Raw genomic sequence first — 17,510 nt, 5'->3', positions numbered from 1 at the left:
AAGATACAGCTAGTTGACATGTTTAGGAAGTAGATATTTTTTTAAGTTTATAAACATATTTGTAATTTCAACATGTAAAGCCATTAAAATACCTTAACCAATTATTTTTACTGTGTTGGATCTTGTAAGGTAGATATGACATTTACTTGTTTGGACACAGTACTGCCTTTTAGCAGTAGCAGAAGTAAAATTAGGATATATGTCACAGAGGTAATTGTCACTTTGATTTTGTGGTTTTACACTTGACCTCATTATAATTTATGAGTGTGAAAAAAAAAGATCCAAGATATTTTGATCAGGGTTAAAGTATAGCTGTTGCTGGCTGGAAGTATTACTTCAATGTTGTTGTTATATAAGTATTTATTGATAAGAAGGTTAAAAAAGTTATGGTTATGTTCATTTTGGTACATGGTGATAGAACAATTTAAACAAGTAATACAAACTAAATTATTGTAATAGATACTGGTTTTCCTTTTATTTGAGATCATTAAAGCAAAAAGGATTTGTTTTAGTCCTTTTCCGTTTATAAGCCATTGATTTGCACAGATAGATTTTTTCTTTAAAATTTTCAAAATTCATTTATTTTCAACATTTTTATTAATGTGGATGACTTCTGAATATGCTTATAAAACATTGGTATGATCCAACAAGAATTTTTTTTTTTTTTTTTGCTGGTCATGGGGCCTCAATTCTGGGTCTGGGCACTGCCCCTCAGCTCTTCAGCTCAAGGCTAGTGCTCTAGCACATGATCCACAGTACCACTTCTGGCTTTCTCTGCTTAAGAAGTGGTGCTGAGGGGCTGGGAAGGTGGCTCAGTGGTAGAGCACTTGCCTTGCATGCATGAGGCCCTGGGTTCAATTCCTCAGCACCATATAAGCAAAAAGAAAAAAGCCGGAAGTGGTGCTGTGGCTCAAGTGGTAGAGCACTAGCCTTGAGCTGAAGAGCTGAGGGACAGCGCCCAGGCCCAGAGTTCAGGCACACGACCGGACCCAAAAAAAAAAAAAAAAGAAGTGGTGCTGAGGAATAAAACCCAGGGCCTCATGCATGCAAGGCAAGCACTGTACCACTGAGCCACCTTCCCAGACCCAACCAACAAGAAATTTTAATCAGGCTTTCTTTCACTACTCCAGAATGCTACTGAAGAATATCCAATTAATATCATCAGAAACCGTTTTAATGTATTCTTTACTGTTGTTGTCTTATTCAAGTATGGTGATGTTTGCAACACCTAAGACACTGTGGGCCTTACTAAATTCTAGAGTAAGCTAATAAACTTACCTATCTCAAAATAGTAAAAGAGAAATTCGCGTCAGTTTCCTAGCTACTAGTTAGTACAGCTTTCAGCACCTCTCCATGGTTGCTAGTGTCTGTACCACATAGCTGCTAAAGCATGATGGGAAAATGTACGGAAATGATCTAAGAAGTAAACTATCAACTTGACATGTTTTCCTAGCTATTGAAAACCTCATACTGAAACCCATTGATAGTGAAACTGTAGAATTCTTCTGATTTAAGTACCATCTGGTTGTGCTCAAGGCTTTAAAGCTGTTATCTCCACATAAAATTTCAGCGCTCTATACTTTTTTCTTCACCAAACTATCCATTTTTAAGCCACAAATATTTTTCCAGCCCTTTCAGATTTTATCTAAAAGTATATTTTAACAGTATTTTAAAAAGTTCTTAAACAATAACAATTTATCTTGATGGATGGCATGCTATGTTTTTTCATTTTATTTTAATTAGCCATTGTGGAACCAAATTCCCTTTTGTTTTAGTCTTTTGAATATTGTTTAATTATTGTTATCATGCCAGATATCTTAAAGGTTATTTTACCAATACAGTTTCATTTAACATAACCCATATGGAATCAATAGCCTAGTTTCCTAAAGTGAATGCTTGGAAAATCTTACATTCATATGTTAAGAGTACACATCCTTTCCTCATTAGTTGGAAAGTACAGGGATTTTGGCACAGGTTCTGTGTGGAAGCATTGTGCAGCTTTTATATGGATTTTGTTTTTAGCCTTTGATGACACTGTTTAGAATAGGAAGTATCTAATAAGTGAAGCATTTTGTCTCAAGTGCTGCCAGTGTGTTTAATATATGCCTGGAGGTCTGAAACATTATCTTCTTCACTACAGTAATATGCATTTAATTCTCTGAAAGCAGAAGGTCGAACTTTTAAAAGGGACGCAAAGTACATTTTCAAACAGAATAATTCAAAACATATGGAACAAGGGACCAGAGTAATGTACAGTTGGTTTTTATGGTTTAATCATGATCATGTTAATGCACACCAGTAGCTAATTAAAGAAAACTTTTATTGTTCACTTTAAATAAGTTAGGTAAAGAGTGGGATAGCTGATATAACAGCATGGCCCAGAGATACACACTGCACTCAACCAATAGCAAGCAACTAATGCTATTCCTGACAACTCATTATTTGTATCCTTGGACAATCCTAAAGCAAAGTTATTTTCAGAGTGATTATAATATGAGCATTTCGTTATCCTTAAAGGGATGATTAAAAATCAATGCTCAAGTTTCGGGGCCAGTACACAAATTAATTATAAGATATTTCTCAATAGTAAGCCAGATACTATTCAGTTAACTAGATAAATCTGCAGTGGACTTGTGCTTAGAAAAATGGAGAAATATGAACTTTCAACCCCATTTCAAGAATTGTGTTTTCTAGTATTGGGAGAGTGACTCTTGTTTTCTTCCATTCTGCTCAGTGTGACTAGAATTAGTTGTTGTCTAACCCATGTGGCCCAAGCTGATAGCTGCCTGATTATTTGTATCTCAATGTCATGCTGTTTGACATGTGCTAGAGTCTAATGTAGCAATCCAACACATAACACTAAACTTCTTTAACTTTCTCTACAGATGGCTTGTTTTGCCATGCATGTAAGTATCCATAGGAACATTTAATTCACTTTAAAACAGGAGAGGTTAGGTTTTTTTAAAAAATACAAATCTGTAAATCAGAAGAATTTTGAGCATAGACACTATGCTTATGATGTTAACAATGGTTGACTTTCCTAATTGAAAGAATAAAAATAGTTTAGGAAACTTGGGGATTTTTTATTTGAGTTTTCCATGGAACTCAACCTAAGACTTCTTAGTTAACTACATACAGATATTTAGTGGTGATACCTCAAGATGTGGGCAGTAATCCTAGACTTCTTAAATACTTGATTATATTACTTTTTCACATGTTATCTGATAATTTCTAGTTGGCAATGGATTTTCAGGTATGTGTGATATTCATGAGGAAAAGAAAGCTTCAAATTTTAAGTTATTTTCTTAAAAACAGGTAACTGTGTATATACTTGGCTGAATTTCTTTTTTTCACTTCTGGAGATTGAACCTAGGCCTCAGGACTTGTAAGTTAAATGCTGTGTGGCTTGGGCCACACCTCTGGCCCTTTTTGATTTTGAGATATAATCTGAATAACTTTTCCTAGGCTGTCCTTTACACATCTTCCTGCCTCTGACTTCTAAAGAACTGAGATTGTATGTGTCTATCACCATGCACAGCATAACAAATTTCTGAATTAAATACTTAAATTCATAAGTTCAATTAATACGTAGTTATTAAGTAGTATTCTATGATTAAGCCATATGCCCTGAGAATATTAACATAGTGTTTCCTATCAGTATGTTTCTTACTTAAAAATATTTGTTATTTAAAATACCACATTATTTTATTTTAGTTTTTTGGGGGAGGGACCATTGGCTTGCTTGCTTGCTTTATTAATTAATTTAGTTATTAATTTATTTATTTATTTATTTATTTTGCCAGTCTTGGGCTTGAACTCAGGGCCTAGGCTCTGTCCTGGTGCCAGTCTGTGCTCAAGACTGGTGCTCGGGCTAGGAAGGTGGCTCAGTGGTAGAGCGCTTGCCTTGCATGCTCAAGGCCCTGGGTTCGATTCCTCAGCACAACATAAGCAAAAAGAAAAAAGCCTGAAGTGGCGCTGTGGCTCAAGTGGTAGAGTGCTAGCCTTGAGCTGAAGAGCTGAGGGACAGCACCCAGGCCCAGAGTTCAGGCCCCACAACCGAACCCAAAAAAAAAATTTAAAAAAAATGACTGGTGCTCTACCACTTGAGCCACAGCACTGCTTCTGGTTTTTTCTTTTCTTTATATATATATTTTTTTCTTGTAAAGATACTATACAGAGGTTACCGTTACATGAGTAAGATAATGAGTACATTTCTTATGGAGCATTGTTACACCCTCCTTTGTTTTTCTCCTATCCTCCCTTCTCTACCTCCCCAACTCCTTCCTTCCTCCTCCCCCACAAAGTTATAAAGTTCATTTTCAGCATAGTGTCTTGTACATCTCATTGTTACAATGGGCCAACCTGTATCCTTATTTCAGCATTTTGTTATTTCCCTTCCCCTCCCCAAATTAGAAAAATGTATGTACAAGGTGCAGGGCACTGGAATCAAATACAGTGAAAACAGGGGTTATACCATGTGACAAGAAACAAAAGAAACAAAAGAAATCATATAGTACATTATAAGCACATTAAAAACAACAGCAAGAAAGAAAACCTCTTGTGTTCCTCTCTTGGGATTCATTTTGCTTAGCATCATCTTATATGGTCATAATGTACATAACTTTTGACCTTTTCTGCTTGTGTTAGACATATACTAGTTATTGCAAATAAGGGAAACCATGGGACCTATGTTTCTTTGGGCCCAGCTTACTTCACTTAATATAATTTTTTCCAAGTCTTTCCATTTCCTAATAAATGGGTTGATGTCATTATTTCTGATGGAGGCATAAAGTTCTATTATGTGTGTGTATATATATATACCACTAGCACTCTACCACTTGAGCCATGGCACTGCTTCCGGCTTTTTCTGTTTATGTGGTACTGAGGAATTGAACCCAGGGCTTCATGCATGCTAGGCAAGCACTCTCCCACTAAGCCACATTCCCAGCCCCAGCTTTTTTTTTTAATTTTTAAAAATTTTATTTAAAGATGATGCACAGAGGGGTTACAGTTAGAAAAGTCTGATAATGAGTATATTTCCTTTTGAACAGAGCGTACTATTTTAACTTTTAGTTGTTCAGTATCTTTGAGTCACAGTAATGTGACAAATACTATAATAACAACTAGGTTATTTTAAAGACATAGAAGTAGAAAAGACTACCTATACCCAGAAGGGTTGCAGACATCTGTGTTAACAAGGTGAATTTTTGTTTGTTTGGTTGGTTTTTTTTTTTGTTTTTTTTTTGGGGGGGGGCGGGAGTTGTCGGTCATGGGGTCTGAACTCTAGGCCTGGGCGCTGTCCTTGTGCTCTTCAGCTCAAGGCAAGCGCTCTACCGCTTGAGCCACAGCACCTCTTCTGGTTTTCTAGCGGTTTATTGGAGATAAGAGTCTCACAAACTTTCCTGCCCGGGCTGGCTTTGAACCGAGATCCTCAGATCTCTGCCTCCTGAGTAGCTAGGATTATAGGCGTGAGCCACCAGCGCCCGGCTAAGGTGAATTTTTTATATCTGACCATTCATTGGCTACTTTGAGCAACCTTACCTATTCATGCTCCAGTGGAGGAAGGGAAGGACGGAGATTAAGAGGATACAGCACAAAGGTGAAGGATCAAGAAAGTCTCCAAAAAATACATCTGGGAAAGACTTTAAAGGGAACAATATGAGGAAGTTTTCATCCACATATATTTACATTTTAATCTTAATTCTAATTTTCTACGCATTTTTTTCATTTATTACTATATCAGAAATAAGCATATCATACAACATTAGTACATTCTTTTCAATGTGCCAGGGCCTATACTGCTCCAGACACCCAGATGCTTTGTCCCATTTTCTCTGGCAGTTTTGCATCTGGTAAAAGAATTAGGTATATAGTAGCTGCCTATCATTGGGAATTTTCTACAGACTCTATGCTGACTTTTCTAGGTAGACTATCTTACTAAATTCTCAAGACAGCCTCTGAGCAATAATTAGCCTTATTTTACATATGATTATGAGGCCATGGAAAAAATTGTAATTTGTACAAAATCACATAATTAGAGACTACCAGACTTGATTTTCGTTCTGTCTGACTCTGAAACATGTGAGGTCATGCATTATTAATGATGAATGTATTTTTGAGAAATGCACTACTAGGTGATATCATAATTGTATGAATATTATGCAGTTGTACCAACCTTAGTTATATTGTGTGTGTGATCCTTTTGGTCTTTGGACATGAGATGAAATCAAGCACAAGTGAAAATAATAGTTCTGATGTAGAGATATAAGTAAACATAGGATGTATGTGGATATTTTAAGCAGGACACAATACTGTTTTACAGTAAACTTTTTCAAAAATAGAAAAATGCACAGTGTGGGGGAGTGTAGTTGTGGAGGTGGGAGGGAAGGGATGGTAAGAAAAAAACAAAGGAGGAAGCAACAATGCTTGATAAGAAATGTACTCATTACCTTGTTCATGCAACTGTAACCCCTCTGTACAGTATTTTCACAATTAAAAACTTATTTAAAGAATTTCATAAAGAAAATGTATTACCTGAAGGCAAAAAAAAGAAAAGTGCACAGTAAAGTAATGATAAAATATATGGAATAGCATGGGACTGTTTTATTTGTTCTGGTAGATAACTAAAATTCAGTTGATAAATAATAAAATTTCATTTGTTTTGACAAATAACTAGGGCTTATAAGGTCAAGGAAATGCTCTGGTCAGGGGAAAAGCACAGTCTAGAACCAATGATTTAAAACATGACAACTTCCACTAGCAGGATTAAATTCTTTTGTTTCACATAACTAATGTTAGATTCTTTTAACAATGTCTTCCTTCTTTATCAATGTAAAATCAATTAATAAGAAATATTGTTTGTAAAAACTATATCATTCTTCTTAATCATTTATTCTTTATAATTTTATATTCTTTTATAATTTTATAATGAGCCATTGACAAAATGCTTGTAACAGTAGCAAGTAGCAAACATATGGTTTTTTTTACTTTGACTATTAAGAAAGAGTATAGAGCATTGTGGTAGCTAGAATGTGCCTATAAATTTACAAGTAAACACACTGGATGGTTAAATATATATACTAGGACATGATAAATTATGAAGGTCTCTAGGCATTTACACACACAGTGAGACCAAAGGAGGATATTCTTAGGAGATGATCATCACAGAGATAATACCTATGTGCATCTGATCATATAAAAAATTTATGGAAATGAACTCCAGGAAATGGAAACAAGAGGTTTCTTTTTCTTTGTTGGTGTTTTTGTTTTCTTTTCCTTTTGTCTTGTTTGTTCATTATCTGTCTTTGGGAGGGTAAGAACAGGTACAGAAATGATGGAACAAAGGGTAAACAAATGCAACAGTGGTACTCACTAGACAATGTTGAAAATGAACTATACAGCTTGTGAGTAGGGATGGGAGGGAAAACCTGGGGCAGAGTGACAGAAAGGATAACATTGTCCAAAAAGAAATATACTTTTTATCTGTAACACTTCCATACATCACTTTTTTAATAATAAAAATGCAAAATATAGAAACTAATAAATTATCACCCAGTTATCCAGTACTTTGAGGATATCTTTCTGTTGCTAATAGTTATTCAATCACATCAGCCTTTTTAGAATAGTATTTGGAAATACTCAACAACTTTAAATATTTTCATATCATTTACTTTTTAATTCTGCTTCTGGAAGTCTGTCCTAAAGAAGATTTTCCTATATATTTGTCATATATATTGGTTGGCAAAAATTGAAAACTTGAATTCTGATTATAATGGAGTAAAAATACTAATTTCTATTTATGAAAACCATAATAGCATATAAAAAACAGGGTTACAAACTTGCCTCTATAGAATGATTATAAACACAAAGGGGTGTTCATAGGGCAGAATCTGTACGGAGGAAGGAAAAACATTGCTGATTATCACTGATGGTTGTATTTACTGATACAGTGGGAGTGGAGATGATTAAAGGGGCAGTTGTCTATTCTTAAGGATTTTCCATAATTATTTTGATGATTCCATATTACTTCAAAGAAAAAGTAAAGAAAATATCAAATAGCTGGTTGGTAGATTGGCTGCCCTGGTGATGGATCTACTACTGCCACTGCCACCAAGGTTTTTTGTTTGTTTGTTTGTTCTCAGGAAGTCATTAATGAAAAATACTGAGAACTAGTCTTTGTTGCACACAAAAAAAAATCCATCCACCCTGACAGGCTTTAATTACTTAATTCCTGGATTGATTTTCCTCAGTTACTTACATTTATTCTATTTTAGGAGAAATGAACATTTTTGAAATGGTATGCAGTTATCTTAGTTTATTGTTCTTTGTCCTTCCTAATTTAAAACTACTTTCCTACTATCCAAAAACCTTTAAATCAGTTGTATAACAAGAGTAAACAATATAATAGTGGCTGTACTCATACAAAATATAACTCAGCCAAAGATGAATATCATTTGGAAAGAGTTTAATGTATTACCTGAAAGACTATTTGTAAAGAATATTTACCAAAGCAATTATTTGAGGAGGCAATAAAAATACTGTATCAAACTAAAATAAGAAATTCTGATAGTCAAAAGTATAGTTTAGGAGGTAATGCTGTGGCTCAAAGTAGTAGAGCACTAGCCTGAGCACAGAAACTCAGAGATAGCCCCCAAGCCTTGAGTTCAAGCCCCATGACCCCTCCCAAAAGAAGTATATTTTAATGAAGGAAATGTACATATGATGGTTTTTCCCAAGTATTTCTTGGCATTTTATTTTCTTTCAGTGACCTACTTTACGAACATTGTTATGTTACTTTAGATTCATTTAAAAATTTTCCTTTAAACAGCATATTTACATAATAACACTCATTATGTAACTACTTTGCAATGTGTCTTTGTTTTTCCTACAGATGTCTAAACAAGAACAGAAAGAACTGGATGCATTTGATGGTGGCATAGCTGAAACCTGGTCTCGGTATAGTGGTGCCCAGGACAGTGGAATTGGCAGTGACAGCGTTAAAATCAGAATAGTGCAGATAGAGCCACACAGTGGTGCCAGTCAGCACCGCATTGCTCGTCCCTCACGCCAGTCGTCAATTGTAAAAAATCTAAATTTTATTCCCTTTGACATATTTATTACTGCAAGTAGAATCTCACTAATGACATATTCCTGTAAAGCCTTACCCAAATTGAAATCACAAGAACAGAAAGAAGGTGAAAAAACAGGCAAGAGTTCATTGAATTTCCCAGAAGTTGATTCAGATGCTGCTAAGCCTGATCAGGCATGTATTTCCACTGTGACAGCAGAAGATCTCTTAAGCAGTAACACTCCTTTCCCTTCTGGGAAGAAAATAGGGGTTCTTTCTCTTGAAAGTCTCCGTGCATCTACAAGGTCATCTGCTAGACAAGCTCTTGGCATAACAATTGTTCGGCAGCCTGGTCGACGAGGAAATGGTGACTTGGAGCTAGAACCGTTTCTGTACTTTATTGTGTCCCAGCCTTCCTTGCTTCTGAGTTGTCACCACAGAAAACAGCGAGTGGAAATATCCATTTTTGATGCTGTGCTTAAAGGGGTAGCTTCTGATTATAAATGTACAGGTAAGAGCCTTCAAATTTATTGGAGTGCGAATAACTGCTTTGTTATACATTTTGATTCCCTAGATTCAAGATTGATTGTACAGAAGATACCTGGCAGACTGTACAAGTGTTCTTTTCTCTACAGATTATGTAAAGTACATGTCCCACTGATGAATCATGTTAAAGTAAAGTTTGAAAGTTTACCCTTAATATTCTTCCTGTACTTCTAAATATTCTTTCCTTCCCCCCACCTGGGAGCTGACTGAAACAAAGACTCTTTCTTAGCTATAGAGATGCTCAATAATTTCCAGTGTTTAGGAAGCATAGCTTTTTAAATATATGTTAATGGCCCATAGATATACTACTATGTTAATGAAAACAAAGAAAAAGTTAGAATATAAGGTTTACTGTTTTGATTTCCTTTTTTAATATAGAGGTGTTAAAAAAGCTGAATGATTTAAAGGTTTTTTAAAGATTTTTTTATGTATCTACCAAAAAAAACTATTACATTGGCAACTAAACTCTTACAGCCCATCTATATCTTTCTTATAACCAGAGACATCCTATATTATAATAATTTTATGCAACATATTCAGTGAGCAAATGTTCAGCTGTAAGATATATGAGTTGTAACAAGGTTAGTGGAAATAGGATCAAGCAAAATATGAGAGACCTTTTCAATAATGTAGAATTAGAGATATAGTCTAAGTCTAGAGAGAATAATTGGGTCAACTATTTATACCAATTATACCATTCAGTGGTTGAAAAGGAATATAGTAAGCATAGTTCAGGTATAGTTCAGACACTTTCTTGCTATCAATCTAGCAGATGAAAACCAGTAGTAAACATTTGCTTGGAGAATGGTCTTATCTGGGAATGAGACAAATTCATTCTTAGGATTTGGAACTATTTTATACTGTTCTGGACAGTAGACAGAAAATATGGATGTTAAAATTTAGCATAGGGAAGTAGAATCAAAGGGGCTATGGGCTCTATTATTTAGGGCATGTCTCCTGCCTGTGGTTAACCTAGAGACACACCCTAGACTCTTTACTAGTACTCTCTTCAGGGCTCATCATGGATATTGACAAATGCTATCAATCATCTCTCCTGTCCTAAGAGTCATTTGTTAAACATTCTGGCATCCACTGCGTCCTTTCTTCAAACATGTTCTCAGAAATAGAGAATGGTGCTGTGATAGTAGAACATATCATATGATTTAAGGTCTCACCTCCACATCCAATACCTGTTTAGGTCATCTTAACATTGACTGAAACTAGTTGTAAGATTATGGAATCCTAATCCTCAGCCCTTCCTTACATTCAGTCAGCTACACTCTCTTTATAGGCCGGTGGCTTCAATGGCCTTGCTATGAAATAATAGGAATAAAGGGAAAGTAGGAGGAAGGAAATGGGCTGTTATGTACAACTATGATCTCTTCTCAAGCTTTCATTTGTTGGTATGCAGAGATCAAAGAAGACATTTTGCTAAGAATGCTCTCTCTATATTCTCAGCTTTTAAAACTAGTTATTGTGCCCAGCACCAGGGGCTATTCAGGAGGTTGAGATCTGAGGATTGTAGTTCAAAACCAGCCCAGAAGGAAAATCTGTAACTTCAAAACCAGCCCAGCAGGAAAGTCTATAGTGCTTATCTCCAATTAACCACCAAAAAAATCTAGAATTGTAACTATGTCTCAAGTAGTAAGAGCACTAACTATTCTTGAGCACAAAAGCCACATTCTCAGACACAGGATATTTGTCAGTTATGAATATGAGTATGTCAATTATGAATTATGAATAATTCTAAGGTACTGAGCATTGTACCTAGTAAGTAGGAAGATCATGCATGTTTGCTACTACTGCTTTAGGGTTATTGTATGGTATAAAATTACCAAATAGGAAGCAGATGTCTTTTATTGATTATCTCGCTAATTGATAAGGCTAAAAAGTTCTTTGGATTTATCTCCTTATCTGGAAAACATGATTATTATACAAGATATCACCAAGGGGAAAAAAAGAAAGAAAGGTATCACCAAGGACCATTCTAATTCTGAACTTTTACTATTCTCTAATTTGGAATTTATCTCTTTCCAAAAAATATTTAAACTATACTCCTTTGGCTTCAGGGAGCTGAAATCTGTAAGCCACTAATATGAGATTAAAAATCACCGTTGGGGGCTGGGATGGTAGCTCGGTGGTAGAGTACTTGCTTTGCATGCATGAGGCCCTGGGTTCGATTCCTCAGCACCACATAAGCAAAAAGAAAAAAGCCGGAAGTGGCGCTGTGGCTCAAGTGGTAGAGCACTAGCCTTGAGCTGAAGAGCTGAGGGACAACACCCAGGCCCAGAGTTCAGGCCCCATGACTGGACCCCAAAAAAAAAAATCACCCTTGACTTGTTTTAAAGATACACATCTTTCTCATTCTAAGAGAGAACTGATTAGTTTCTTCAATATTTGAATGAATACATTTCATTAAAATTTAATGAAGTGTTTTTCAAAAACTCACTTGAGAAATGTGTTGTTTTTTTTTTATAATTGATCCTCTTGGATGAACTATCCAAGTCCCAATACCAATTTTGTTATCCAGAAAGACTATGTAGAGTTTATTGATCCCCAAGAAATTCCTGTCTCATTTCCAATAGTCTTTGACAGACCTGAAATGGTAATCTTACTGATAGGGAAAGAAAAAGAGAAAAATATGTGTAGCTATGGTGAGAACATTCATTGGAAGGAAGGAGAGGCAGCAGTGAGATGGAAGTGGCTAAACTAAAGCAGTCATTGTTGCCCTTTAATTGAAGCGGTAAAGTGTGATATCACTAAGAAACTAACCTTCTAATAAAAGGCCAACAAAAATAGGCAAAAGCATCGTAAATAAAAAATGAAAGAAGAAACATGTTGCATCTATATTTCTATGTGCTTCTAACCTAAATTATCCGCTTGTGCCTATAATTGCCATTTTTGATGTATTAGTCCCCCAAACTTTGCTATTTGAGTGCTATGGGATTTGTTTGGTTGTGATCACAAATATTTGGTTGTAAAAGAATTCTCATACAATGTAGCTTATAAATGTTTATGAATATGAATGAGCTGTAAGCTCATGTTCCTCTATATGAAAATCAAGTGGGACATGAAGCAAACCAAGAAGTCTGTATCATCCTTTAAAAGGCTTCTTATGTTTAGACAATAAATTCCAAATGTAGAAACCTTAATTATACAAAAAAATGATTATATACTGTTGGTGCCAGTGTCTTACACCTATAATTATAGCTATACAGGATACTGAGATCTGGGGACCACAGTTTGAAGCTAGCCTAGGCAGCAATGACTGTGAGACTCTTATCTCAAATTAGCCATCAAACATCTGGAAGTGGTAACACTGCTAGCCTTGAGCAAAAAAAGCTCTGGAACAGTACCTAAGCCCTAAGTTCAAGCCCCAAGACTGGCACCCAAAGAAAAAAGAAAAGAATGTGTGTCAGATTTTATTTAACTCATCAATTAATGTCTAATTGATTTTACTGAGTAATTTGTAAGAGTGTAAAGAATTAATACACAAGAAACTTAGTTATCTCAAAGAATTTTAATTCTAGAATTCAGACATTTAGGACATTTAGTGATAAGAGCCATTTAATCATTGACATTATTCATTGCTAAATTTTTAGATAATTCTAAAAAGATAGAAATGTTTGGCATAAAATTAAATTTCTTTCTAGCAAGGCAATTTTGAGAAACCACTGTGAGAAATATTGTATGACTTAAAGAAAACTGCTTGATTACAGAGGACTGCACTCTAATAAATTTTTATTAGTAGTACTCTCAATGTAGCTACAACTCAGTATTTTCTATATTCTATTTATTTATTTTTGGGCTTAGTTTTGTAATATATTCCAATGGTTGTCCTGGAGTTTCCAGAAGATACATAAAATCTTTCTATTTAGAGGTAATATTATCATTTTAAGGACAATATAAGAACATTGCATTCCTTTCAGCCTTTTTTCATTTTTGCTGGTACTTCAGTTTGAAAGCACTTTGCACTTGCTAAACAGTTGATCTACCTTTTGAGCCTCTCCCTGAGCCCTTTTTGCTTTTACAAATAGTCTTACTTTTCCCCCCTGGCTGGCATGGACCACAGTCCTCCTATTTATACTTACCACATAGTTAGGAAGACAAGCACACACCCAGCTATTGGTTGAACTGGAGTCTTACGAATTTTTGTCCAGGCTGGTTTTGAACTATAGATAAGATTACATGTATGAGGTACTGGTGCCCAGCTGGCCTTATATGATTTTATAGGATCCTTTACTGTCCCCCATCTATATTTTGTCATATATGTTGGACCTATATACAATGCTAAATAAAGATTTGATCATTTCAATCATCATATATATTTTTAAAAACAAGATCAAAAGAATAATCCTTTGGATTTTAAAGTGCTTATCATGTTCAGTGTTCCATAAATTCCTTTAGTTCCAAATTTCCCCCTGGTTTACTTTTCTTCAGCATTAAGAACTTGCTTTTGGCCAGGTGGCAATGTCTCATGTCTATAATCCTAGCTATTCAGAAGGCTGAGATCTGAGAATCACTGAAGCAAAACCAGGCAAGAAAGTCCATGAGACCATTAGTCTCCAATTAACCCAAAAAGCCAGCAATGGAGCCATGACTCAGGTGGTAGAATTCTAGATTTGAGCATAAAACTCACTGACAGCACCCATGCCCTGAGTTCAAGCCCCAGGACCAGCTGCACACAAAAAATGAACTTGTCTTTTGCATTTGACTTTTTTTCAGAGTAGGGTCGCTAGAAGTAATTTTTTTCTTAGGTTTTCCTGATCTGAGACCATTTTATCCCTCTCATTCTTGAAAAATACTTTTGCTGAACATACAGTTTTGGCTTGACAAATCCTATCCAGGATTTTTTTTGCAGGGGGAGGGAGGGATGGTGCTGGAGTTAGAACTTAGTCACTTGGACTTGCTAGGCAAGTTGTGTTTCATATAGAGACTCCCACTTTTTCCCAGCCTCCCACATAGCTGGGATCACAGACATATTTTATCACACCTCGCTTCTTTGTTAAGATGAAGTTCTTGCTAACATTTTGCCAGAGTTGGCCTTGAGCTACAGTCCTCATGGTATTCTCCCCATAAGTAACTGAGAATAGAGGCATGAGCCATCATGCCCTCCATGGTTTTTAAATGAAAAATCCATGCTCATTATAATCACTCATTCCATGTATATGATAAGTTGTTTCCTCTAGATGGTCTCAATATACAGGGTTTTTTCCTTTTGGTTTTATTATTATTATTTTGGTTTTATTATTTTATTATAGGTTGATTATGAATTGTCTGGGCTTGGTTTTTGTTTGTTTGTTTTGTTTTGTTTTAGTAGGTCATTGGGCTTGAACTCTGGGCTTGGGCACTGTTGTTGCACTCTTCAGCTCAAGGCCAGCGCTCTTATCACTTGAGTCACAGGGCCACTTCCAGTTTTCTGGTGCTCAATTGGAGATAAGAGTCTCACTGACTTACCTGCCTGGGCTGGCTTTGAACTGTGATCCTCAGATCTCTATCTTCTGAGTAGCTAGGATTACAGGCATGAGTCACCAGCACCCAGCTGGATTGATTCTTTAAATTACTCTCTATTACTTTTTTAACTTCTTGACTATAATTTATATTTTTGTTTTTTAGTAATTTAGAGGCTTTTGTCATTATTACTTCTGATATTTTTACATCACTTCTTTTCTCTTTCTGGAACATCAGTGTTAATTTTAATATTATCTTAAATAGCTAAAAGTTCAAACACTTTTTATTCCTTCTATGTTTTCTTCAGTTTAGATTATTTATTTATTTATTTTTGGTATCAATCCCGGGGGCTTGAACACTGGTCCTGATTGCTGCCCCTGAGCTTTTGTGCTCAAGGCTAATACTCTACCCTTGAGCCACAGCAACACTTCCAGCTTTTATTTGGTGGCTAATTGGAGATAAGAGTCTTATAGACTTTCTGCCCAGGCTGGCTTTGAAATACAATCCTCAGATCTTGAGCTCCTTAGTAGCTAGGATTTTGAGGTATGAGCCACCTGCACATGGCTAGTTATAGATAGATAGATAGATACTGTACAGAGGGGTTACAGTTACATGAATAAGGTAATGAGTATATTTCCTATTTAGCATTGTTACCCCCTCCTTTGTTTTTCCCTTACCATCCCTTCCCTCCCCACCTCCTCATCTGATCTCTCCCCCTCCCCAAGCTGTAAAGTTCATTTTCAACATAGTTTCTTGTACATCTCATTGTTACAATGGGTCATCCTGTATCCTTATTTCAGCATTTTGTTATTTCCCTTCCCCTCCCCAAATTAGAAAACTGAATATACAAGATACAGGGCACCGGAATCAAATACAGTGAAAACAGGGGTTATACCATGGGGCAAGAACATACAAAAGAAACAAATAAAAATCACATAGTATATAATAAATATATTAAAAACAACAGCAAGAAAGAGAAAACCTCTTGTGTCCCTATCTTGGGGTTCATTTCACTTAGCATCATCTTATATGGTCATAATGTACATAGCTTTTGACCTTTTCTGCTTGTCCTAGACATGTACTGTTTATTGCAGATAAGGGAAACCATAGGGCATGGCTGGTTTTGTATAGGTTTCTGACACACAATCTCAGTATTTAGCCCATCTGGGCCTAGAACTGAATTCTCCTGCTTCAGCCTCACTTAAAGTTGTGTGTACTATTTGTATTTACATACAAACACACACATACACACATATGTAACAAATTCTGTGAGCTTTTACCTAGACTAGGTGACAAGTGAAATTTATAACCATACAGTATCTACAAAGCTGAAACAAAATTAAATGATAGCAATTATTTTCAGTGTTACTAATAAATTATAATTCTGCATAATTTAGTAATCCTAAATTATAGTAACTATAACTAAGTACATACAGTACTATATTTTTATTTCCTTAATTTAAAAACTGACGGATTAAAGGTTATCAAATTAAATTCCTTTTTTAATTACTATTCAAATCCATGCCCTTCCCACCTGGAAATAACCTCTAACAGAAAAGAGTGCTTCTGCCAGCACCTTTATATGTAGCAGCTGTTTAATTGGCAATTCTTATTTAAATAAAGATGTATATAGTTGTTTTTAACATAATCGTATTAATTATGTTTATAAATATTTAAAATTTGGTATTTGTTTTGTTTAACATAATAGAGTCCAGATTTGAAATTGCCTCATAACTTTGCTATGCAGCCCAAGGCAGCCTCAAATGTCATTTTTCTTCTTATTTGTTTAGGACTTTTTTGTTTGCTTTTGAAGAAATGACTGTGCCATCTGGTCCATTGTGAAGGAGTACTGCCACACTATACATTTAGTCCAGTATCTTATTGCTCATTAATGTGTACTAGGATTGAACAAAGAAACCAATTGAAAACAATTGTTCCCCCCATAACTTCTTTATCTAATCGTAACTTTTCAAACAGCTAGACTAAAATACAAACTTTAGAGTTTACTGGAAGTATCATACTAGAAAAGCAGATAATAGCATACTTTGCTTGACAGTAACAACCAAGATGTGTCTCTAGTGGGAGATGTTTTCTGCATTTTTAAAGTTTTAGAAATACTATATAAGATCCACTTGAGGGACAAACATGGAATGGTGTCCTGTTTAGAGATGATCAGTCCTGAATTCTAATACCACCTTGCTATTTATAGTATACGATTTTTGGCAAGTTACTTTTGAATTCTCTGAGCCTCAGTTTCCTTATCTATAATACAGGATATTCTAGTACCAATCTCTGAGGGTTATTAGAAAGCTAAACTATATATATGATGTTCTTAACTAAGAGTTCAGCACAGGCTCAATGAATGCTAATATTATGATTGCTTTTTTCGTGTGTGTGTGTGTGTGTGTGTGTGTGTGTGTGTGTGTGTGTGTGTGTGTGTGTGTGT

The 17,510-nt window shown here is 35.4% G+C and overlaps 1 protein-coding gene across 1 annotated transcript in view; it reads left to right on the top strand.

Annotated features, from left to right (window-relative positions):
- Nucleotides 1–17,510, top strand: part of Vps13b (vacuolar protein sorting 13 homolog B (yeast)) — a 548,051-nt gene that overhangs the window by 351,238 nt on the left and 179,303 nt on the right. Inside the window, exon 33 of the mRNA XM_013012393.1 lies at nucleotides 8,891–9,578. Within this exon, the coding sequence (XP_012867847.1) occupies nucleotides 8,891–9,578 (688 nt within the window). The remainder of the gene's footprint in view (nucleotides 1–8,890; nucleotides 9,579–17,510) is intronic.

Source organism: Dipodomys ordii, unplaced genomic scaffold (assembly GCF_000151885.1).
Source record: "Dipodomys ordii isolate 6190 unplaced genomic scaffold, Dord_2.0 Scaffold17, whole genome shotgun sequence".
Classification (NCBI taxonomy): Eukaryota; Metazoa; Chordata; class Mammalia; order Rodentia; family Heteromyidae; genus Dipodomys; species Dipodomys ordii.
The sequence above is the reverse complement of the archived record's forward strand: the minus strand, read 5'-3'. Positions and strand labels throughout refer to the sequence as shown.